This window comes from Metopolophium dirhodum, chromosome 9 (assembly GCF_019925205.1).
Source record: "Metopolophium dirhodum isolate CAU chromosome 9, ASM1992520v1, whole genome shotgun sequence".
NCBI lineage: Eukaryota > Metazoa > Arthropoda > Insecta > Hemiptera > Aphididae > Metopolophium > Metopolophium dirhodum.
Window position 1 is genome coordinate 14,187,217 of NC_083568.1, and position 26,760 is coordinate 14,213,976.

Genomic DNA, 26,760 nt, shown 5'->3' on the forward strand with positions numbered 1-26,760 from the left:
ATCTTATATTACATTTTCAAATCTTCGATTGAAAAAAAAATATTTTTATGAATTTTCAACTCAAAATAATTTCCTAATTTTCGTGATTTTTCAGTATTTTGTCAAGATTTGAACTTTAAATGCTTATAAAAAATAATTGTGACTAAGGATTTTTAATATTTTTGAAATGTCATTGTAACAATAATATAGTAGGAGCGTTATATTACATTTTCAAGTATTTTTACTCAACAAATAAAGTTTTATTGACATTCATAAAAATAAAAACTAATAAAATTGGAAAATTGAATCAAAATATTTTGAAAATTTTATCGTGTATTGAAAATGCGAATATTTTTAAGTTGTACCAAAAACCATTTTTGTGTAAAAATTCCTGTTTTCCCTTAATATTTATGTTGTTTTTCCAGCGTTTTGAAAACTATTGGGAATTTTAAATGTTGACCTCCTCAATGCACCGACTAGATTCAGTTTCCCCTCAAACAATATACTGTTGAAGAAAATCAAAGCAGTTTTACTGCCCCAAACCGTGATGAGTGATGACACAAAAAATAAAAATTGAAAAATTAAAATTAAAAAAAACACAAATCATTGTAAAATCAATACATTCATTGTTCCACTCAAAATCTAAAAAAATGTATGTTCAATTTATTATCCATCCTAATTTTAAATTTTACAATATAATTCTATGAAGCAAGATCAGATGTCTTTGATAACTCATTTTATGCTTAAACATTTTATTACATATAGAGCAACGAAACTCTGGGGGCTTTCCACACTCAACGCGTAGATGGTACTGAAAACCGGTCTTGGTTTTGTATTGACGTCCACATTGTAAACATATGTATGGCTCTAAAATTAAAAAATATTTTATTATTCAAAACATAAATATAGTACAATATTACCTAATAAAGTATATGTATATTTGTAAATATAATATGAATATTAGTACAAAATGCATTAGGTACTGTACAAGTATAAGCAGTGGCGAGTTGTGAGTCTATAAGTCAAGGAGACGTTGAAAAAAATAAAATAAATCAGAGATAATGACAATATTATTTATACTATGAGTATATTAGACAATATCATACCAGAAATACACAAACTGTAAATCAAAAACCGAACACGAGACCACCAGGGCACGTGCATGGTTCGCAACTTGTCTATTCTAAGAATACTATAAAAAAAATTTTAATGGGTTTATGATAATATATTTTATATTATTATATTTAAATTTGTAAAATAAAATAAAATAATTATTCCGTATTCTATGTAGGTTGTATCATTGTTTCCTATGATGCTTCACCACTGAACATAAGCATGCATATTAATATATATTTTTTATATTTAATATACAATAGCCTATACACATATTTCATAGTTAAAGTACTAGTGTTTTAAATAGCATCCATTAAACGAAACAATACATAGTAATCCCAGTAAAAACACTCCATATCAATAATAAATTGATTTTTGACCATAAATCATAAAGATATAATAAACTATGAACACTTAAATTTATTTAGAGTATACTTTTGTAACAATAATTTTCCAGTTATATTTGTGTAATGGTGTAATTACAGTCTTTCATAATGTGCAGATTGAATTTCAAACTACCAATATGGAATTTGTTTTTGATAAACTAATTACACCTGTCTTTCAGTATAATAAGTACAGTTTTACGTCACAAATATATATGATATCCCTTAATTGAACTAAACAAGATTCTTTTATAAGATGTCTAGTATTAAAATATTAATTTAATGAGAAATTAATACAAAAATGGTTATAACTTATACATTTTGAATTAATAAAAACACACTTATAAATAAAGCAAAATAGAATCCACTAAATATAAATTTTTACGGTAACTAATAACAATAAATTCTACAAGTATTTAAGATCTTTTAAATTGATCCTTTTGCAGAATATCCTATATTATGACGTCACTACACCTGTGTTGTCTCCATTTTATTATCAAACTTAAAGGTAAAAACGTTATCTCAGCTTCAGCTCATTTTCAATATTTTTATTTTTATTTTAACATTTGAGCATGTGAAATATCATACATTAAAAATGCCTATAATAAAGGATATATTATATAAGATACATATGAAATATTTAAAAAAAAAAACACGATACTACAGATATGTTCTTACCTTTAGGCTGAAAGTTTGAAAATAGGTCAATTCACACTTACGTTTAAGCTACCTACACACAATTGGGTCTAATAAATTCAAACTGTAGATGTTATATGTTTGTATGACTGAGACAACACATGCATAGTTAGTATCCTAATGTAGAATAGTATTTAAATAATAAACTATTTTACAAAAAAAATTAATGCTTCAGTATTTATCACATCATGACACTTACTACAATATGTATTAACTCTCTTAACGAACAAAACTATATTTTAATTCATATGTAAGATATAAATGTGTTATAATATTATACTTAGCCAAAATAAATTATTATTAAACCATGTGGCAATCAAATTATATTATTAAGCTGTATAATATAATATATGTATTGCTTTGTATAATCAGTTTATTTATATTACTAATCTATATATTAAAAATCAAAACTATAATTTATAGTAATTATTTAATTATTGAAAAACTGTAGAAACCAAATAAATAAAATTATATTATTATTTATTTCATAGATGCAATTTTCTCCAAGTATTTTAATTTTTACTTAATACTGAATGCCAAAAATAATTATTTGCTTTTTAATCCATAGGCCAAACTTGTAAACAAAATTGTAACGGTTTCTTATAGTTTGACAAAGTATAAAAGTCTCTACACATATCAACACATAACACAATCCTCACAACAAAAAAAAAATTAGTTAAATAACTTTTAATTACCTATAAGTATAATTATATTTAAATTTTACATTTCATTGGATTTATTTAGGAATAAAACAATTACTTAACATTATTAATACATTTTAGAACAAAATATATTTAAATTTAAACAGTAATAATAATATACTTTACATCTATAGTTATAGATTAGTGCATAATTTTTGTGTGCACTAATAATAATTACAATGTTATAGTAACTAATACTATTTATTTAAAACACAATTTTAAAATATTAATTGATACTCGTCAAGCATATTATGTTTAAAAGCCATATGAGTTTTCCAATTGGATTTATAATTGAATTTTTTTAAGCAAATTTTGCAGCTGAATGCGGGTGGAAAGTCTGAACAAGACATCAAATGTTGTTTTAGATGGTCATTGCGTTTGAAAGACTTGAAACATTGATCACACTTAAACCGACGTGGTACACCACACTCGGTCATATGTCTATGAAGTTGTTTGGATGCTTTGTAAGTTCGCCCACAATTTTTAGGACATACCCATCTACATTCTGATGAATTTTCTAAAAATACCAATAGATTTATAACTTTAATAACTCATTATATAATTAATTAAGTTTAAAGCAATAAATCATGCATTTAAAAAAAATATTACAAAAACATAAATAACTTGACATGATTTTAAAAAATAATAAACAGAATAATTATTAAACAAGGCGCTGAAAATTATTCACAATTCGGTAAATTTATCTCTCGAATAAAATTAAAAAGAGCTAACCAACCACTAAACAATAAAATATTAGTTACCTTATTAATTAACAAAGTTAAAATATAATATTACAAATTAGAAATTGTTATCAGTTATTTTAAATTATTAGTTTATCAACAAATAAAACTGAAACTACTTATGAAATTGTAACTTAGTATAGTATACTTGTTATAATATTATATTTTAAACTTTCAATATGAAAATAGGTTAAAAAAATATTTACAAAAACAATAATATAATAAAAATCATAAAGGTCTATTGATTGAACCCTTCATGACCAAATTAATTTAATTTGAAATAGTAATGGCAAGAGATCAAAATACTAGTTACTTTTAAAAAAACGGTAAATGGTTGTCCAGAAAGTGAGTATGTTACAAAAAAGGGTTAAGGTGATATTGTAACTTGGAATTAGATATCCACTTTATTTGTTTTATGTTTGGCTAGTAGCTTCACAGTTTCTATTTTTAGTCTGTACATGGTTGTAGTTATATTTAAATTATTCAATTTATTTCATATACAACTAGAATATAAATATATAAATATACATAGGTAAATACTAGAAATAATACATAACATAAAATGTACTCAAGTTAAATATTAAATACAAATAAAAACTTATATAATATGCATAGTAAAACATGATTTTGAATATGATGCAATTATTATACTTTTTATAGGTATTAAAACATAAATTCAAATTTGTTTCATAAACTTTGAAACTACCTATAAAATAGTTGCATGTGCAACTCCCATGTGGTAACGAAGGCTTTTAAGATGCCCAAACCGTTTAGAGCACAGTTGACATTTTATAATAATTCCGCATTCGTTAAGAAGATGATTTTTTAAATTATATTTTCTAGTATACCCGCCAAATTTCCGTTGACAATTATTGTTAGGGCATTTTGCTGGGTCAGGTTTTGCTAAATGGTCCAAGCATCCTAACCATTTTATAACTGAAACAAAAGAGGATATTTTTAAATAAATATTAAATAAATGCTTAACACCAACTAAACAAACCATAATAATTTAAAAGTATTTAACAAACATGCATAGTTAGGAATCACTATTTTAAAATTACAGAACTAATTATTAGTTATTATCTGAGTAAATGTGAAGAAAAGTATATGAAAAATTGTATTATCCAAGATTCTAACGCAATATTTTACATAAATACAATTATGCCTAAATAAAAACAATGTTTTGTTAATTTAAATTTCAAAGTTTATATATTAAATTGTTCTTGAATAGATAGATTGTAGTGGAAATTGGGTAGTGTATTCAAGGGGTAGTATACTTAAATTTAGTTGTGGTGGACTGTCACACAATAACAGATTATTACAAATTTTTTAATGTGTTATGTTTATTTCTGAATAGTCATCTAAAATCATAATATAAAGATTTTTTTAGGAAATCAAAGTAAAGAACATACTTTTCAAACTATCATAACAATTTTGAGTTTTTTAAAAATTGTTAGGACAAAAATAAATAAAATTTTAACTAATTATCGATTATATTATGAATACGCTATAACATGTACATTGTAGAGTACCTCAAGGTTTCCATCTAGCTCCACTATTACTTAATAAATAAAATACAATGATATTAAATTCAGCAATTGAAATATGTTAATCTTTGCTGATGATATTAAAATATTTTAGATTTTTAAATTGATACATGAGTAACTGTTTCAAAATGTTCTCTATAATTCTAATTACTGATGCAAATAAATTATACTTAGATATTTCTAAACAATGCATCTCCAATATTTGGTTTAATAAATCAATTGTATTAATAATTAATGCTGTAAGGTTTTACTATTTCACAATCTCTAAAATCTTTATATTTTTTTTGTTTGGTTATAATTTAGTTGATCGGTCACCGTCTACTGTTGGTCTGATTAAAATTTATTGAATCAATTTCTAAGGCCGATTTGTCATTCATTTTATATTTTTTGATCACTCCAGCTTATTTTATTATATTTAAAACTCGAATATTTAGATGTAAAACGGAAAAGGCTAGCCATTTGTTTCATTAATAGTATTAAATTGTCTTATATATAGCCCAGATTAATTAGATAAATAAACTTTTTAGCTCCCGGACATAAAACTTAATGGTGTATGTGCTATACCAATTTATAAATTTGTTCAAAATGCTTCTTTGATTAGAACTATGTGACTTGATAATAATTATATATTTTTTTTCAACTAAATTAGATTGTTTAATGCAGAGGTCCACCAACATTTTTGATGTCAAGGGCCAGAAATAAATATAAAATTGTTCACGTGCTACAATTTGAATATACCTAATTTTAGTTTAAACAAAAATATAAAGTCATATTAAATTTAGTTTATTTAAGTTTATTCAACTGTTAGGTTTATTAATTTAACAAGGTATCTACCAACAAAGTTTTAATATGCAGATGCAGATTTCAATCCATACTATCTTAGTTCTTCATTTTTATACAAATTATACATTTTAATTACGGGAAACATAAAATTACTATGACTTATGAGGGCCACATGCAGTCCGCTGGCCAAAGGTTGCCCCTGGTTTAATGTATACTTTAATTAGGTATAGAATTAATTTATGTTTTAATCTTTTACTTAATAAAAATCTGTTATTTATTTTTTGTTAAATCATATCCTAAGTTGGTCTATAGCATATTTGATTGATTGCTACATATTTTTTTGTTGCTCCGCCCATTTAAAACAATATAAATAAATAATAACAATGAGTTTAAAACACAAATTATTTTTATTTAATTTAACTAACTAAATAACACATAAGGGTAAAATAATTAGAGTAACATTAACATTAACAGTTCATTCAATAGGAAAATGCACTGCTTAACATAATTTGTACAAAAGGAACAAAATAAATACTTAGGTAGGTAATACTATTAGGTATTTCTATATAGTAACATACAAAATATAATTGTTCATTCACTCTCTATTCTACAATGTCAGATATTAAAGAATCTTAAAGAGATTTCGGTTTTAATTTGTCCCACAGTATTTCAAATTATATATATATAAATGTGATCACACTGATACACAGTCACAAATAAATGACCAAGTTATACTCACACATAAGATATTATTTTCTTTCTGTGGTCTTTACCTCACTTATACAATTATAATATTAAGCTGTACATAGTTTATTTTTCTTTATATATCACAGCGTTTCTCAATTAGTAAGCAAATAAGAACATGGAAATGAGGCAATGGTGGGTAAATATAGAATTTGATTTTTTTGACATGGTTTTAATCTAGGAAAATTTGAATATGTTATTGCTTATTAAAAATAAAGTTTTTGTGAATAAAAACAGGACCTTTCAATTGTATAATATATAATAGTATAGCCGGCAACTATTTTCAATCTTTTGATGCCAATTTATCTTAAACGTACATAAAAAATAAGTAGCAGTAAAAACTTTCTGAGTTTGGACTAGGGCTATTTTATTATCTCCTGATAAAGATATCATAAAATTATATAAATATATAATAACAACAGTAACAAACATGGTGATATACATTATTATACATATTATGTAGTATTTGTTGATTACATTTATTATATCAAACTTATAAATTGTGTAATAAACTATAGTGCCTATTTAGATTAGATTTTTGATGAAATCTACGTTCACAAATTGTACAAATGAACATTTTCTCAATACCACATTCATATATTTCATGTCTACGGAGGTTTGCTTTATATTTATATGAATTACAACATTTCTCACACGAATACCGTGGTAAATTGAATAAACAACCTGTGAACATTTTTTAAATTTACAAATTATTATTAAGTATATACTTTATTTAATAGATTATTATAATTATTAAACATAACAAAATGCATGCAATTGGAAACAAACATTATCTACTATTAAAATAGGTAGGTAATATTGTAATAATGGTATGACTGCAAGTATACTATTCAAACTTTAAAAGTACATACATTATATTATGTAAATATTGTAGTAAAAAAATTATAAAACTAGAATAGACATTCAATTAAACAAAAATATTTAGATTTATTTCTAAAAAGTTAATACATGTAATAAAAGTATTGGTATAATATACACTATACTAATGATAACAGACTTTTTAGAAATGTATTCAAATATTTCATAGTAGTTTACTGTTTATTCTATATTTTAAATTGTACTTACAATAGTATATACTGATAAATTATACTATCTGTTAATGTACTACCAATGTATTTTGGGTAATTCATATTTAATGATACCTAATTTTTAATTTAAAAATAAAGACAAAAAGAATTTAAGTTATTGAAAAGTAAACACTACGAAAAAATACCTAATTAAAGTAATTAAACTCAAACAGTGGTAAAATAACACATAAACAACCTAAAACTGACCTAACCACTCACCCACCAACAGTTAACAATAAATACAAGTACTATCAATATTAATATTATTATTTAGTAATTGTTTTTCACTTTCAAATCGAGAAATTAAAAATCGAGAAGCAATCACTTCTTGAAGCCCCTTTTTGTTTTGCCACTGAACTCAAATATTGAATGTTTATGAATAGAGACAATGACTTATAAAATGTGTCTTTTAATAACTATTTTAAATCAAGTTAGTTCATTAATTTAGTAAAAAACAGCTTTGAGGTTTTGTATATTATTATTTTAGAGTTATGTGGTTAAATATTGTAATCAAATATGACAAATATATTACATAAATTGTGTTATAATAGTATGTAACCAAAAGAGACATAATTTAATTTAGGTACTAATAAACATTTGATACTTACAGCAATAAAATATATGAATAAAATTACCTCATCTTGGGTGGTGGATAAAAATACAACTTTCAAGTTCAATCATCAAACTATCAGACTGAAAAGTAATCATTAACATTATATATCATACATATATTATACATGTATTTAATTCCTTAGAATTCATTACTGAGGTATGTCTATAATAAAGAATTGTAATAAATAAATACACAAAAAATATAGCATAATATCAAACTAATAATATCAACTATAATTTAAATAAGTAAATAATTTTCAAATGAATATGTCAGTAATAAAAACCTCTTATCAGTTATTCTACAACCACCAAAAAAGTAAACCACAATAAGATATCTTAATAATAATTCTAAATAGAACACAGTTTATTGTAGGTTATTGCCATTCATTGCATTTTAGCACAACATTTAATATTCATGTCTATTGTCTGCATAAAAGTGGGGAATTAATAAATTTTAAATATGTATCAGGAATTAAGATTAAATATGGTAAGAATTGAAAATAGCGCATGGTGAGTTTAATCATCTTAATATTTTAACTTTGAATCTTCTAAACAAAAATTATAAATTGTATAAAAAAAAATAAAGTGAATCTCAATTTGAAATTATATGCCTTTATAGAAGGGTCAAAAAACATCTAGGATGAAACAGCATACATAATTATAATTACAATATGTCTACCTAAATACATTGTATTTAACACTTTCAATGCAGATGACGCGTATACGCGTCAAGAGAGTTTATTCCAACAGACTGGTGACGCGTTAACGCGTCAAAAACGTATACGTTTATATACGCTATTATTAAATCTGATTTTTTTTTAATTAACTCTGAAACTTAAATAGGTCATTGACAATTAACTCTAAATTTAATTTAAAGTAATGGGTGGTTTTAGTTTTTGTTATTTCCGTCATTTCTGAAATCACGGGCGGCGTTGAATGTGTTATTATTTTTAAATTTTTAAAGAAATACCAAAAATATAAGCATTAAATGGATAGTTGGCATTTATTAAATCAATTGTCGAGATTTTGAAAAATATATTTATATAGTTTGAAGTAAGTACTTACTAATTGTTAAGGTTTCATAATTAACTCTTTTTAATTAAAAACTATACTGCATATTGTGAAGGACAATGTATATCTGATACCCAATGTAGAATAAAAGGTGCTTATTTATAAACATTTTATTCAAAGGTTAGCTAAGAAGAGTTAAGTGGCAGAATATGCCACATAAATTTACAAAGCATCCTTGGTCCATCCAAGCCAGTGGTTATCAACCCCTTTATATCCCAACACCACCAACAAATGTTGAACATTTTCTCATATCTACCACTTGAAAAAATTAGTATCTTCATTGGTACCATTACATACAATACTTTGTTCTTTATATAACCCGGTTAAGTGATAAATCACTAAAATTTGATATTATGTTTATGTTAAATAATGAATTGAGACTAGAACATCTGTTACATTACAACAGACTTTATATGAATAAATATAAAATTAAAATAAAATAGCATTTATTAGGAATGTATAATACAGATATTGGACCAGTTTAAACATTAAAAACATCCAAAACAATACATACCTATAAAATATTATGTTTACATAGGTAAGTAATAAAAATTATAAATGTTTATAAAATGGCAGTTTTCTATATACATATTTGATGTTAATAATACTTTACAGATTTTTTAATTATAATTGAAAAAATGTATTTAAATTATACATTGTTGGTGATATATAATGTGTAAAACCGTTCAAAATGTATACAAATATAGAAAATTAAATGGTATGATATTGATAAATCAATAAGTTTTGCTATATAAATAAAAATAGGATTTGTCAATCCCGGTTATGTAATTATATAGTAACTTCAATAAAAAAAACTATTTTATTAATTTCTTAAACCAACAAGTTATTATCAAGAGTTCGGGTTCAATTTTAAAATTATGAAAAAGTGTTATCTATTCATATTATTTTAAAATTGAGGTATCTAAGAAAAAAATTAAATCCCTAGACCTAAAAGATTTTTTTATTATAAATGTTATTAATTCACATCAAAATCATACATATTTTATATCAGACTTTTTTTTACTTGTAGAACTTCCCATGTACACTTTGGAAGTTCTACATTAGGATAAATTAATAAAACAGTTAATTAAAATTGTTTTAAACTTATTGTAAGTATGATACTACTTAGAGCACTTAAACTGTGTATATTCAACTACGTACTTGTGGACATTCATTTGATGTGCTTTGAAGCTGACAGGTTGTTTAAAATATTTGTTACATTCTTGACAGTAAAACTTGGGTTTTACACCGCACTCATAACGCATATGTACACTGATAGCTTGTTTAGATTTATACTTTTTACCACATTGGTTTGTACAATAAAAAAGACCATCTGAAGATGGACCAGGATATTTGTTCATTCTACCAGATTTTGGGTTGAATAATAATGGCATAGCTGCAAAATAATAATATATTGTTAGTAAGTTAATGTGAAAATAATCTAAGAATAAACCATGCACTGTTATAATTTAATTAAGTGCCAAAATGAAGAAATACAGTTTAAAAAGCATATTCTTAAACTATTCTAAGTTAAAAATTATAAAAAAATTGCTTTATTCACAAAAAAAAAGCTTAAAATAAATTATGCTAAATAAGTTTGACGAATCTTACATTAATGTGATTAGTTATTATTAATTCTTAAATCAGACTAACATTTGAGTAATATATATTACAAAGGTAATTCAATTTTTAATTTAAACAGAACAGATATATATTTAAACAATTACAAAACTAAGAAATTACAACAAAATACAACAGTAAGACAATATTCAGTTAATTCTATAAGATATCTTTACAATTACAGTAAGATTACTCTTACTAAGCAGTAAAGAACAAAACAATTTCACAATTTGATCATTTTAAATTGCACAACTAAATTACAATAACAAGTTCAAATTATGATTATAATATATAGTATCTTTTGATGAGTAAAAACAATTAATATGTATGCATAAATTTAAAACTATATAGATATAGAATTATCATAGTTTATCCATACAAAATAAATACAGAGTAACAAATTAATATTTACAATATAGAAAAATCATGGTAATAATTAATAAATACATTATACTATAATACAAAGATATACTCTTATGATATCTCTCTCATACACAGGAAATGTATACTCTGAATAATCAATAGTTTGATATTTTCAATTTAAGGGGTATACATCAACAATCATACAATTTTTAAATGGCTCACCATCTTGGGTTTTCAACATATTTTTGTTCTAAAAACACAATCGTTTATTAAGAATAATATTTTATAATATAGAAAAATTATAGTAATAAATCTTTGAAAATATTCCTAACTTTACATTTGAAAATGTAAATTTATTTAAATATTAAAAATCAAAATAATATTTTGTATGCAGAATGTTAATCTCCTATGTGGTGTGTTAACAGCTGACTCAGAAAACACCAGTGTGTTCTCCTAAGAAAATATAGTATCACATGGATTATGTGCAATTTTCAATAAAAATGTATTAAATCTTTAAATTTTAATTAATGTTACAAAATGAAGTGATTTCATGTGGATTTTAAAGTTTCCTGGTTGTTTAAATTTTTTGTTACAAATATTGCAATGGTATTTTGGCGGTACATTGCATTCATATTTTAAATGGTTGTATAAGCCTGGTTTAGTTTTATAATTGCGGTGACAGTTCTTGTTTGGGCAGTTATACAATTTTCCATTATTCTGAATCCAAATATCTAAACACAAATGACAAATTAGTTGAAAATAAGTTATAAAAATATAATAAAAGAAGAATGTAAATTAAAAAAATAATAATTAAATTTGTACATAAATATTTAAATCCACTTGCATAAACGTATTAACAGTTGAACTCTACTATAGATCTATAAAATTCTTACTGTGATAAGAAAATTAGGTACAAACAAAATCAGATAAATACAGTAGATGTTAACTAGTATGTTTAATCAAGCACATACCAAAAGCAACACAACATACATTACTTGTGTTTTAAATTATATATTGCAACAAAAACCATAATGAAAAATGTCAACAGGTACTTAGTAATTCTATCTAAATTACAAGCATTAGAAATTTTAATTCTGTATTTAAAAATATTTTACCTATCTATAATTTTTTTTTCAGGTTCATAATAAAATTAAGTAACTATTGTATAGTAACAACTTATTAGAAAAATACATCCAAATTTCTTAAATAATTGACTATTTTTCAGAAAAAATTACAATATTTATAAATATGCATATTAATGTTGTATACATATAAATTATTTGGAATTTTTGATTCATGTAGGTATAGGATTTAATTAAAATATATTTATCAATAGAACAATTACTATGTATAAATAAAAATGCTTTTATTTTTGGAAAATATGTAGAAAAGATTATAATTTATTGCAGATCATAATCTTAATATTATTAGTTAATTTATGTCATGAAGATTTGATGTGTAGTAGCCATATGTTTTTTAAAATTAGAGCGGTAATAAGTTGCTTTGCCACAAATTGTGCATACGAATTGTGGATCTTTGTTACATTCATATTTCATATGGCTTATTACATTTTTCTTTCGACGGTATGTACGCCCACATTGGGTACACTTAAATGCGTCTTCACCAAAATATTTCTGTTTGGCACTGTTATTATAATATCGACTAACTGAAAAAAAAATAATAAATATTAATAATAAATTAATAATTTTAACATTATTTAGGTAATACTCAATTGATCGTAGTAATAAATTATAAGCAATCAAAAAGCATTTTTAATAGAGACCTCAACACAACTATCATGTTTATGAATTTATTCCTAAGTAATATTTAAAGAGTATCATGAAAATGTTTATATACTATGATAAAACATCAAGTATTATAACTGTAAATAAAAATTATTAGCAATGTGGATATAAAAACATATATATAGCAACTTAACATCACTTGAGTTTTAATATCTATACCTAAGTTATGTTAGGTCATATATTTAACAAGTAGGTACATAGTTTTATTATACAAGTGATAAATAATGATACAATAACATAAAACAATATGTGATATTTTAACTTTATTTACAGACAACTGACATGATTAATGTTATGATTTTGTTTGTGCCAACCAAGATTTTCATACCAGGTGATTCTTTAACTATTAAACTCTCATTATTTCACAAAAGTATAAGTGTTTAAAAAAAAAAAATTTTACTTTATTTCAAGTCTTTAAAAACAACATTTTTATAAATTATATAGTTTATAAAATATTTTTTATCCTGAACATTTTTGATGTTTTTTACTTTTTTGAATAACAACATAGTTTTAATTTCATATTTCAAGCAGAATATTTTTTCAAGTATCAAATTTAGTAAAAGTATATAAAGTTTATATGAGGAGAGTGGAGTAGTACGCTGGGACCCCACAAAATGTTAGTCTACTGCTCCGCTCATCTAAACTTTAAATACTTATAACTCATAAACTACTCATCTTAAATTCAATTTTTATGAATCAAAATACTCAGAAAATTATTCTGCTTTGAAATATGAAATTAAAACTTTATATTGTAATTTAAAAAGTAAAAATCTTTAAACAATTAAAAGGATGAAAATATTTTAAAAATATAATTTTTTAATAAACACGTTATTTTGTAACGACTTTAAACCATGTAAAAAATATATTTTCAAAAACATTAATACTTTTTGAATAATGAGTGTTCAACCTTTTAAAGCAATCACCTGTATAGTTAAACCATGCAAAACTGAGGATTTAGTTTTTGACAAAAACTTACATTTGTTTTATGTTGTATCAAGCCCCACATAATGACAACCATGGATGGAAATGAAGAAGTGTGAAGTTGAAAAGATTGAACTCAGAAAATATATCAAGTGTTTTATAATTTTAATATTTCTGTGCTGTTCTATTAAAATTATTTCAACTACAAACAATGTAATTTAATTTATACAACAGTGTGATGTAAAGGTGCTTGGAGCTTGTTGTAGTTCTGAGAAATCATATCTGAATATGGGACGATTCCCCTAACTAGATACCCAATGGTCTTTGAAATGACACAAATCATATTCTCACATTATGTGTGATGGTTTACATTACTTTGAATCGGATACTATACCATCCCACATCTGAACCATACCTATATGGAATATATTTTATAATAAACAAAATCTTAAGACTAAACACTTATAAAGTAGTTGATCAACATAAGCGATTCTATCACATATATCAATGAGTACTAGATTTACCAGATCTAACCACTTCAGCATAATTATATATTGTTGTACATTATTTTCTTTATTGTGTGTAGGCCTAGGTCATATTTATATTTTATATTGTTTGAAATATCAGAGTATGAGTGATCTCATAAGAAAAACTGAAACAGTAAAAAATTTTAATATTTGCAAAATAAATGTCCATAGTATTGGTACCTACTACCTATGCTGAAACTTTGAAACTAAAAATAAATAAATTATATAAATTCATGATTTCTACTTTTTTACATCTTCTCATTATATAATATGATATTGTTGATATTTTAGCATTACCTTTTTCCATGAAAAACTCACAACAAATGAAAATGTACACACTGTTAAAACTTTAAATTTTACAAGCATTAATGAAATATTTAAAAATCTATTATATTTTCTATTAAAATAGTCAATAACAATTTTAACATATTATTATTATTTATTTAACCGACTCAACATTCCACCAATATTAATCTCTAAGTGTTTGAAAATCTATTTAATTAATTATCTAATTAAATAGATTTGCATATATTATCATTCACAACTCATTACAATTCAAAATATACCCAACATTAATTACGTAAAAAAAGGTTCTCCTTAATAATTTGACTGAGATGGGTTGTTATTAAGTGAACACTCAATTTATTAAAATCATTGTTATGTATAAAAACAATAAAACAGGTGAGTATAAAATTAAATATTCCTTGACTTGGGTTTTGAAATTAACATTCTTGAGATAGGTAGTGTACTTGTATCATTTTATATCATAGTTAAAATATATAATAATAATAATATGTGAACGAGTACATTATAAGCACTAACACATAATGTAACAATAATTATGGGTAAACACTAGACGGACAGACGCTAGTAAAAAGTAAAATAGTAAACTATTATAGTAAGTAGCAATTTAATAACCACAAGGCACAAACGGCGCACTAACGAACTAACAACTAGTAACTACTACAGTACTACACTATCAATCTAGATAGTAAGTACAACTGTAATGATAATATTATAATTGCTTATTATTATTTTTATTATTTGTGATAGTATTACTTGTTATCGCACACGTGGGTGAAAAACAGTATAGCCAAAAGTAAAATTTATTTTTACACGATTATTACTATAGACCTATAATAAGAAAAGACCTCTTTTATGATTATTACCAATCAATATTTTTGGTATCGCTGCGGCCAAGTTAGAATGTGAAAATTAAGCCAAAGAACGGACTAATATAGATATTCAGGGCATCAGGTACTTCTCCCACAGATATATATTATAATAACATTATTACTTGACTTGAAATTTCTCCCGAAATTTACGGATATACCCATTGATATTATATACAACTTTCTTATCATCGAAGTCTGTCGCCATTTACAAAGCAGGCAATGTTTACAAAATAATATTATCACAGTAAATATGTATGTATACTATATATTCGTATATGAATAAATGTAAAATTAATGTAAACATTGTCTGCTTTATAAATGGCGGCCGACTTCAACATTGGTCACAACTTAATACTGACTACTGTAGTATAAACTATAAAGACGGCTATCTAGTTGTTGTATACATATATCTATGGATATACGTGCTATATTATGTGACAGTTCACAGTTGTTGAATAGATTAATCGATGCTTCAGCAGCAAAAAAACCGACTGTGAAAAAAGTATTAATCACAAAATATCTCATTAAAAAAAAAAATAGATACCTAACTTTAGAAAATATTATTAGTTTCGATTGAAAATTGAAGTACAAAAACCCAATCCATCAAATATTTTATAGACCCTGACGTAAATAGAGACTTGTAATACAGTGTTGGAATTATATGTTGCTTACCTAATAACCTAATTGGATATGAATTTACATAACAACTAATAAGCATTAATTTTGTATTTATTCTAAATATAAAATAAGGAACTTTTTCTTATAATTCAATGAATATACTTTAATATGTATACAATAATTAATCAAAGTATGAATAATATTAATAATGCTTCCCTAAAATGCAACAGCCAATAAATAACTAGGTAATTGCCTGCCTAATGTAGAATTTATAAGGAAAGATATAGGAAGAGTAATTTTTATATGGTACCTAACACAATCATTAAAATATTTCTTCACCAAGTTATTAAAGAAGCACAAAACACAAAAAAAAGTTTTTTTTAATTTGAAAGAATGTTCAATTCTAAGAATAATGGTATAGGTCTTACGTTTCTCCTCACATTATTCAATAAGTTATGACTTATGAGCACGAATTAAGGTATACTAAGAGATATCTTAATTTGTGCTTATGAGCAACGGAAAAAAGACGCGTGACGTCATTGGGCCCGGCTCATTGTAATTGCCTATCGTATACGTCTAAAAGTTCCTCGCTTCACACAACGATTGTATTACACTAAATATTTTATTTATGAAATTAAATTTACATATAAATGTGTGGTTTTATGTGTTTTAGACGATACAAGTATCAGAATTTCAATATAACGATTAGTTTTTAAATATTAAAAATCTTAACAGAGATACCTATATTAGAATTTTTATTTTATATTTAAATGGCCATGACGCGCTGTTTAACAAAAATATCACTTTAAAAATGTATTAATATTTCAAAAACTAAACGTTATATTGAATTTCTGATACTTTTATCGTCTTAAACACATAAAATTACACATTTATACGTAAACTTAATTTCAAAAATGAAATTTTTAGATTGGTAAATCGTTGTGTGAAGCGAAGAACTTTTACATGTATAAGATAGGCAATTACGATGAGCCGGGCCCAATTACGTCAATCGGCTATTCTACATTTCTCTTAAAGCAATCATTTTTTTTACACCGGATTTCCACAAAATCATTTAATATAACAATAGCTACAATAATTTAACATTTAAAAAAAAATTTAAAGTCATTTTTTTTTGGTGTTGTGTGCTCCTTTAATTTGGCATTCACTGATTATTTGTCACATAAAAATATCTGCTTCTTTAAACATATACAAATTAAAAAATACAATTTATTGTCAAACCTTAAAATTAAAGTTAAATACAAAATTATAATGAAAATTTGAAATTGAACTGTAATATCCTATGTTATAATTATTTTATTACATTATTAAATATGTAATTACCTACATAGGTTAGGTACTTAAATTATATGCTATTTTTACATTAAATAATCACCACTGCAGCATATTTTGTTCTATTATTTTATGAACTTTTTTCATGTGCATTTTCATAGTTGACTTTTGAGCACATTTTTTTTCGCACAAAAAACATTTAAACATGGGCTCAATCCCACACTCATAATTTAAGTGTTGAGTAAGTCCACTTTTCCTCTTGTATGAGCGTCCACATTTATTTGGACAAAAGAAACGGCATAATGGGTCTAATGTTGAGTACATTTCATCTAAAATGAAAAAATACATTAATTATAATTTATAATGTTTACGATCACAGCCTATATAATTAATACAATTATTTTAAAACTACACATTAGGTGAGGTTATAAATCATGCATAATATTATAGAACATATAAAAATACAAGAATCTACAAAATTAAATAAGTTTTAAGAAAGCATATAGGTAGGTAATGAAATATATATTCTCTACTGTTATACAAATTATTATTATTATTATTACTATGGGTTCATAATAATTATTCATGTTCATGGAATTTGGAAAATATATAACAAGTACCTATTGAATTCCTATATTTTCATCCCTTAAATAACATATTATCTGACTATTTGAGGCTGGACCTCTCCTTATATTAGTTGATAATTATTCTTCTGAAGTTCAAACTATGAATAACTGATTACAAACAAAATTGTTTTAAATATTACTGCAATTTCCAAAAAATAAGTTAAGTACTTCAGATGTGCAGAATAATAATATACATGTTTCAATAATTTATAAGGTTTTCATTTATTATTTTGAATTGGCAAATACAATCATCTATGTAAATAAACTATTAAAAAAATAGCCATAATAATGTCTTATTTTGTTCAAAGATAATATGACTCTTCATGCATAACTCTTGAATTGTAATAGTTATTTTGAAATGGTATAGACTATAGGCTATATTATACACACATCATATCATCCATTCATTCCTTATAGTTCTCACTTTCCGCAGGGAAGACTGTACATCTGCCATCTACCAATAGTGCCTAGAAAGAAAATTAATAACATATTAGCAATTTATTTTAAATTAGTGTGAGGTTTAACAATTGAGTGATCAAACTAAAAATATTTATTATGTTGAAAAAATTTCACCAATAAGTTACATGTCAAAATGACTAATAAATCTAGGTACCTTTAATCATAATATGCAACACACATAGGTAGTGCTAAAGTAAGTATACATTTTTCCCAAGGGAGTGTAGTACAACTATGATTAAACCACAACAGCCCATAATAGCTATAAAAATAAATTATTCTAAATATTATGTTTTAAATAAAATTAAACAAATTAATATGTTCATTAAAAATAATATTTTGTTGTTTGTTAATAATTTGTATGTTTGTTATTTTAAATGTACTTATGATATTACATCAGGGTGAATTGTTAATACTAAGTTTAATGTAATTATGTACCTTAATAGTTTTCGGTCGAAAATAATTTACAGCAAAAAAATTTTATAATTTTTTTTTTTTACGTTATTAAGTTTTAAAAAAAGCGGGTAAGTGGATATTGCTCTGCTGTAGAGTAGGTTACAAGTAGGTCACTGTCTAATGGATTGTACTAAATTTATATTCAATGATATAATATCCAGTGGTGCAAATAGGAAAAATGTTGAGGGGGGGAGGGGGCTCAACCCTAAAATTTTTTTTTAAATTATAATATATATTATATTATTTTTTGAGCGGGCTACCCACCTTTTTGCGCCACTGATAATATCATTGTATACGAAAAATGATTCTGATTGGAGACAATTTATCAGTCTGGATATTTTATATTATTATTATTTAGTATAGCTTGTAAGTTGAATTAATGTTATGAATTACAACAAAATAACTAAAATCGTAATTTTTATTTTTATTCATTTCTATGGTGATAAACGGTTTTTCATAATTTGTCAATATTTTTGTCCATGGCATTAAATAACTATTGAGAAAATCGAAAAATGATCTGTCTAGAGTACTATCTTGATCCAATTTTCTAAAAGATATGTTGAGATCGAAGCACTCCTTCTGGTAAAAATTATGTGTACAGGATAAAAAAAATAAATACCATTGAAAAACCAATAGCTTCCTCGCTCCGATCAGAATCTAAAAGAAAATATATAAACTAAAATTAATAATAGTATTTCAAAATTAGTATTAGATTTTGAATACAGATATTTTGAAAAAGTATTTAAAATACTTTGTTCAAGTACATTTTTCAAAAGTATTTAAATACGTTAACCCAATTACTTTACAAAACTGCTTTTAACCTTATATTTCTAATCCATGTTAGTGTGATATACTTGGTTCTGGAATGCGCCCATAGATTCCTCTTTTTAATAACTATGAATTAGAATAGAGTTCCCTAAAAATTATAAAGAATAATAATTTAGTTCCTACCTACCTAATAATTTTATATAATGATAATATGCCACTAATTATCCACTATCGCCACTGACATAGCGACAAAGTTTCTCTGGGATTATTAAGTTGAGAAATTGTGCAAAACTCGAAAAAGATTAATTTACATAATACTATAATTATGTACTTATATAAATAAACAAAGACATTGTAATATTATAATTAACTATTAAATTTTCAGCAGATAAATTATAATTATAATCTAAGGTTTTTATAATCATATATTGTCATATTTATGTTTTAGAAAGCACTTTTCTAGGTTAAACTTATATACTAGTTCAAAATCACGTTAATCATTAATGAATAAAGAATATAAGAATTTAATGCAATTTAGTATTTTAGCATTTATATCAAAGGTAAGTTAAAATATTTAATAAAATACTAAATTATAATTTATTTTAATTGTTTTTTTTTTTTGTTTAATATATAATATTTAATATGAGGTATCTACAACAATTTTCTTAACATGAGAGCCGCTCTCGCCTAAAAAATTGTTTTTTTAAGACTATAATAAGAGTTATAATTATACATGGTAAATCCAATATAGCTTCCTCGTCCAAACAAAACATTATAAAAGTGGGAATATAATAAGTTTAAATACTAATTAACTTATGTATTTTGATTAAATGACCCTTAAGCGATTCCTTGTAAGCAAATTTTTTATCACAAATACTACAATCAAATTTTGGTATCACTCCGCATTCATATTTTAAATGTCTTGCAACGTATTGTTTCCTTTTGTAAGTTCTGCCACACATGTTTGGACATTCAAATCTCTTGTCAAATGACCAATCTGGAAATAAATTTTAAAAGCAATTATATAATACAAACACACAAATTTAATGTAATAATTACATTAAATTTGTATGTTTATTAGCATTTTTTTATACAAAGATTCGGCTCCACTCATGTCTTTCACTTATAGTTAAATTTTGTATTATTAAACAATTACATTTATTGCTAAGCTAGTAACTTTTTGTATATTAGTTATACCAAGTATTTACATACAAGAGGCACTTATAATATATTACTTATATAGGTACAGATAATTATTTGAGAAATAAAACAAGATACAAGCGTTAGAACCATTATATTAAGGAAGTAAATAGTAAAAACTTATGCCCACTAAAATATCATACATTTGATAAAAGGTATTAGAAAATTCTGAGTAAATTTGAATTCATATAAATTGTATTATTCACGATTAAAATATGCAATGTATCAGCAGTTACACTAATAATAAATTATTACTAATCATAGTGGATCTTAATAAATTGAACTACCTTAATCAATGTCCAATGAATTAATTAAACAACATAAATAATGCATATTAATATTATATTATTATATTAATAGCTCAATTGACAATTACTAATACATGTTTTGATGTTTACAAATTGAGTGATAGTTTAAAAGTTATAATTAAATCGATATAAAAATTCAAAGTATAATTAATGATAAAATCACAGTCTGGTGTAATAATAATTTGATGGAACCCAGATATTAAATTTGTTTCAATTTAAATTGTATAAAAATGTTAACTTTTAAAAACATTTAGTACATTTACACAAATAAATTGCGATTAGTGGCTCTGACACATTCGTAATATTTTTGTCAGTCAAATTTTTCTTTTGTATATATTTTTCCATAATTGTTAGGGCAGTGAAAGTCCTATTGAATTTTTCCTAAAACAAAAAATGAATTAATAAATATTTACCAAATAAATTAAAACAATTTAAGTATAATATTTTATGATGAAGTCTTTCACTGATTAATGTAAGCATAGTATAATTCAAAGTTTCAAAGATTGAAAATTTGATTGATAACCTACAGTTGATAGTCTAATAATAATATTTTATAGGTCACTATATTTTAGGCGGATACTAAAATGAGATGAATGATATTTACCTATAACTATATCACACAATTTTAAATTAATAGTGGTCAATGGTTATTACTCTTTTCAGCGATGAACATTGTGATAATTACAAGCCCAAATTTATTTTGAATGAATATTTTATTATTTATTTTCTTTTTCTAAAATGTAAAATAATAACTGTAGTTTAAGAATAGTTAAATTAAATTAATTTAAAAATAAAAAAGGTTGATTTAAATTCAAACTTTTAGTCTCGAAATGTATTTTAATGATAATTAAAAATTCATAAAAATGGATATAGGATAACACGAGTGTTTAGATTTGATAGGTACTCATCTACAACATTGACAAATTGTACTTAGGAAATATTTCCTAGTAGGATTCAACTCACCCAGAAATGTTATTAAAGTAAGTGCCTGCTTAAATTTCAAGCAGATATTTGTACTTTATTTCAAACATCAATGAAACTTTAAAAAATAATCTATTTAAAGAAATAAGAACTATTTATAATTCATTTAAAAATTTAAAATCAGAGTTGTACTGAGAATATTTTTTTGAAATTTAATATTATCCATAAGTGTAAAAAATAAAAACACAGTTGATTTTTGTTTGGCTGTTTAACTTCAACTTCTAATTCAAAATCTAGTACCTATTATTTATAACTAAGTTCTATTAGATCTTTTGAACATCATATTACATCATTTATATGTTATTTTTGCAGTGACCTAAAATTGATGAGCTTTCTATATCCAATACAAAAAATTATTTTTAACAAAGACAGTCTGTCAGAATTTAATATTACTAAGTATATTAATTTATGATGTTATTGTAATTAAAATAATAATATTTTTAAATTACTAAAATAGTCATTCATTGTTTAAATATCTAATTTCGTCCAAATTTGAACTTTCAAAATGTCTGTAACAAATAAAATGTATTTAGGTATATATGTTTTAGATTTTTCGGTTTAAGTATAAACTATTTATGAGAATCTATTTTTCACATTTTTAATCCTTAGCTATAAAAATTGAACATTTTTAACTACAAACTAATTTGGAAATATTACCAACCAATTAGATTCACTCACAAGTTGAAAATCGAAACATTATTTCGACTACTTATAGTGCACACATACCCACACAAAAACAAAATACACATCATTGTAAAATCAATACATCCCTGGTTCCATTTAAAATCTAAATTTTAAAAAAAGGTTGGTATGTTACAAGTGGGTCACTGTAATGGATGGAGTTCAATTTGAATTCAATGATATAATATCATTGTATAAAAAAAACGATGAGCGAAGACGGCCAGTCAGCCTATGATATTACTAATAAAGTAATTTATATATAACATATTTACATGGAAACTTGTTTTAAATGTTTAAAAGCTATAAAAGTGGATTATTTTATAAATTGTTTTGTCAAAATTTTAACTTTAAATTCTTATACAAAAAAATTGTGCCTATATATTTTTAATATTTCTCTACTGCTATAGTAACAATATATATGGAGCCTTGTGTTAAATGTTCATTAGAGTTACACCAAATACCAAAATCGATTTTGTCAAAACCCTATTTTGCGAAAAAAATTCTTGTTTTTTCTTAATTTTTATGTTGTTTTTCCTGGCGTTATGGAAAACTAATAGGAATTAAAAATTATTACCTCCCAAATGTACTAAATAGATTCACTTTCACATCGAACATGACACTGTTGAAGAAAATCGAAGCAGTTTTCTGTCCGTGGTGGTGGTAATAGACACAAAAATATTAAATTTTAAATTTAAAAAAAACATATTATTATTGTACAGTATCACACATTATTGTAAAATCAATACATTCATCGCTACGCTCAGAATCTAAAAATAAAATAATCACACTAACAAGTTATAAAGAATCTGACAGTAATTATATTATTTATATTTTATTCAAATATGAAAACCAAATATGATCATATAATATTATACATAATATTATATACATAAGAAATAAGATATTATATTCAAAGATGTATTTAAATTGTATAACTAAATAAATTTTCAATAACAAAAGTAATAAAAATATGTAAATATGGTACAATTAATAATGCCGATAAGTCAAAAATAAAACAATAAAATTTAATTAATAATTAATAACAATCTTTTAACATGAGAAAATTTTACATTTTTGGTTAAATAGCCTCTAATTGTAGCTACTAAGTAATAAATATATAATAACATATTATATTATAATTGATAGTGTAATATAAGTTAATATAAAATTAATGAGCCGTACTTCTTTTTTTTCAAACTCAAATTCTAATCCATTTTCTACTCGAAGTTTTTGAACTTTCAAAATTAAAATGTAATATTGTAATGTATTAATCCATCTTAATTTTAATCAAAAATATACCCTGTCTTAGCTCTTAATATTTATGACGTTCTTGGTACACAATTTAATGCTTGAAAAAAATATTATATTTATAATAGTATCGATATCGAACTTAATATTTCTTTAACTGTTCAGTTTAAAGTAATCGATTTCTAATATTTACATCTAACAAACTTTGAACTGTTAGTTCATCTAAATTAAATCCCATCCCTGATTAAAATTAAAATTATTATAAAAATATAATTACCTACTGCCGTTTCTTATGTATACATGCTATACCCATATAATAATAAATGTTATTTTTTATAGTAGGATTAAATAAAATAAAATAATATAATATATACTTTTATAAATCTAATTATAACTGTAAATAGTACATACATATGTGAATTAACACCAAATTTAATATTTGATTAAATAGATGATGTCAAGTCTTTTAACACAATTTTTAATAACAATTTTGTTTAAAAAAAATAACATTTTAAATTTTATTTGATTAATTGAAGTATAGTTACAAACTTATAACCAGGGAGCACCGTTCATTTTTTTTTATCTATAGCTAAAGATTGTTGGTTAAGATCATAATATTATGTACCTATATTATATTTACTTTAAAACATATTATTTTATTTTATTTTCGATGATAAATTTCAGGTTTTGGCAGTCAATGAGATAAATCATAATTTTGATCTTATATCACTCAATAATACTATGCATTGACAAAAGATGACATTTGAGATGGACTTTTTGTTTAAATTGCTTTAAACATAGAGAACATTTGAACTGTCTGGGTACACCACATTCATAGAACAAGTGTCGTTTCAAGTGCGACTTCCTAGCCACACCCACGTATCGTCGACCACACATGTTAGGACAAATAGCTGGGTCTTGCTTGCAGGATTCTTCCAGTTTGACTAACTTCCAACATATCATGTCTAACATAATAAATAATAACTGTTAGTTTTATTTGGCAAAATAAATTTATATGAGCAATCGTCAGATGTCAAGGCCACAGTGAAAAGTGGTAGAAAAGCAGTGTTAATATTATAATATTGCAAGTATAAATGAAAAATTAATTTAATTGTAATATTATTTTAAATTATATTTATAATAAACTTTTGTTTTTTGACTTATAGCTGCAAACAAAGCTAACCCAAAATAAGATAGATACTATACATATTAAAATATCTTAATTAATATAATTAGTAGGTTATTATTGATATATTAGTTTAACTGTTTTAAATCATCAAATGTATACCATTATAATTTGTATTCAAATATTGCGTTTAATAACCTACTCATGTAGGCATGACATATAATTTCAAATAATAAATACATTTAATCGTCACTAGAAGTATTTATATTATAAAATTAATATAATAACAGTCATAAAATAAAATTATATATAAACATTTTTTTTATACTAGCTTTCATCAAAAGTTATAGCTTTGTATATTATAGTTCAATAATTAAAAGTGATAAATACAGTTGATTAAATAGCAAATAGTATACAATTAAAGAAAATAAATAAATAAATAATGAATTTTAAATATATATAGTGAAATAATAAATTGTGGGTAATAAATATAATTATAAATTCGAAGACCAATTCATTAAGATGGCTGTAAAAGTACAATAATAATTATTGCGTTATAACTATAATCTAAAGGTACTGATATAATAGACACAACTAGAGCTTACATTTGAAGGGTTAGGGGAGCTAATAGTACCAAACACAAAATTCTGAGATTCATTATTTTTCATCTGGGAGAGCTATAGAAATATTGGAGGGCTTAGCTTCTTCCCCTAGTTGCGCCTATGCAGTGATAGATATAATATAAGTCTATGCAAAAATAATATATTAATTATGTGTTACAGCGGTAACAAGGGAAAGGAGCGGGGTTAATTAATTAAGTATTAATATCGGAAAAAATATTGATAACGAATGTTCATTTATAGATTTGTTAGGTATTTTTATTTAAAAGGATGCTATACCTGCATGCGTTGTCTCCGTTTTACAAATGCACAACATAGCAAAAACTGTTTTGCGGGGGACAACTATGCTCCCTCTGTATTTATAGTAGAATAATAATTACCGAAATTCCACAATACACAGGGAAGAACTTTATTTGTGTTGTTATTATTTGGATAACATAAATACAATTAAAGTTATCAGTTTGAGAACATTATGTTTTATTTGTTTCTTTCATTTTATTATTAAAAATTATTG

The 26,760-nt window shown here is 24.1% G+C and overlaps 1 protein-coding gene across 12 annotated transcripts in view; it reads right to left on the bottom strand.

The window, feature by feature from the left end:
- Positions 1-26,760, bottom strand: part of LOC132951710 (longitudinals lacking protein-like) — a 208,869-nt gene that overhangs the window by 2,535 nt on the left and 179,574 nt on the right. For 2 of the 12 annotated variants that reach the window (XR_009665386.1, XR_009665385.1), the window contains exon 5: positions 739-12,171. Coding sequence is in view for 2 of the 12 variants with exons in the window: in XM_061023624.1 (XP_060879607.1) it covers positions 12,877-13,106 (230 nt within the window). In the remaining 10 variants the exon portion in view is untranslated. Of the gene's footprint in view, positions 1-620; positions 12,172-12,785; positions 13,107-26,760 lie in introns of those variants that run through there. The other 10 variants (XR_009665393.1, XR_009665392.1, XR_009665387.1 and 7 more) reach the window with 10 other exon arrangements.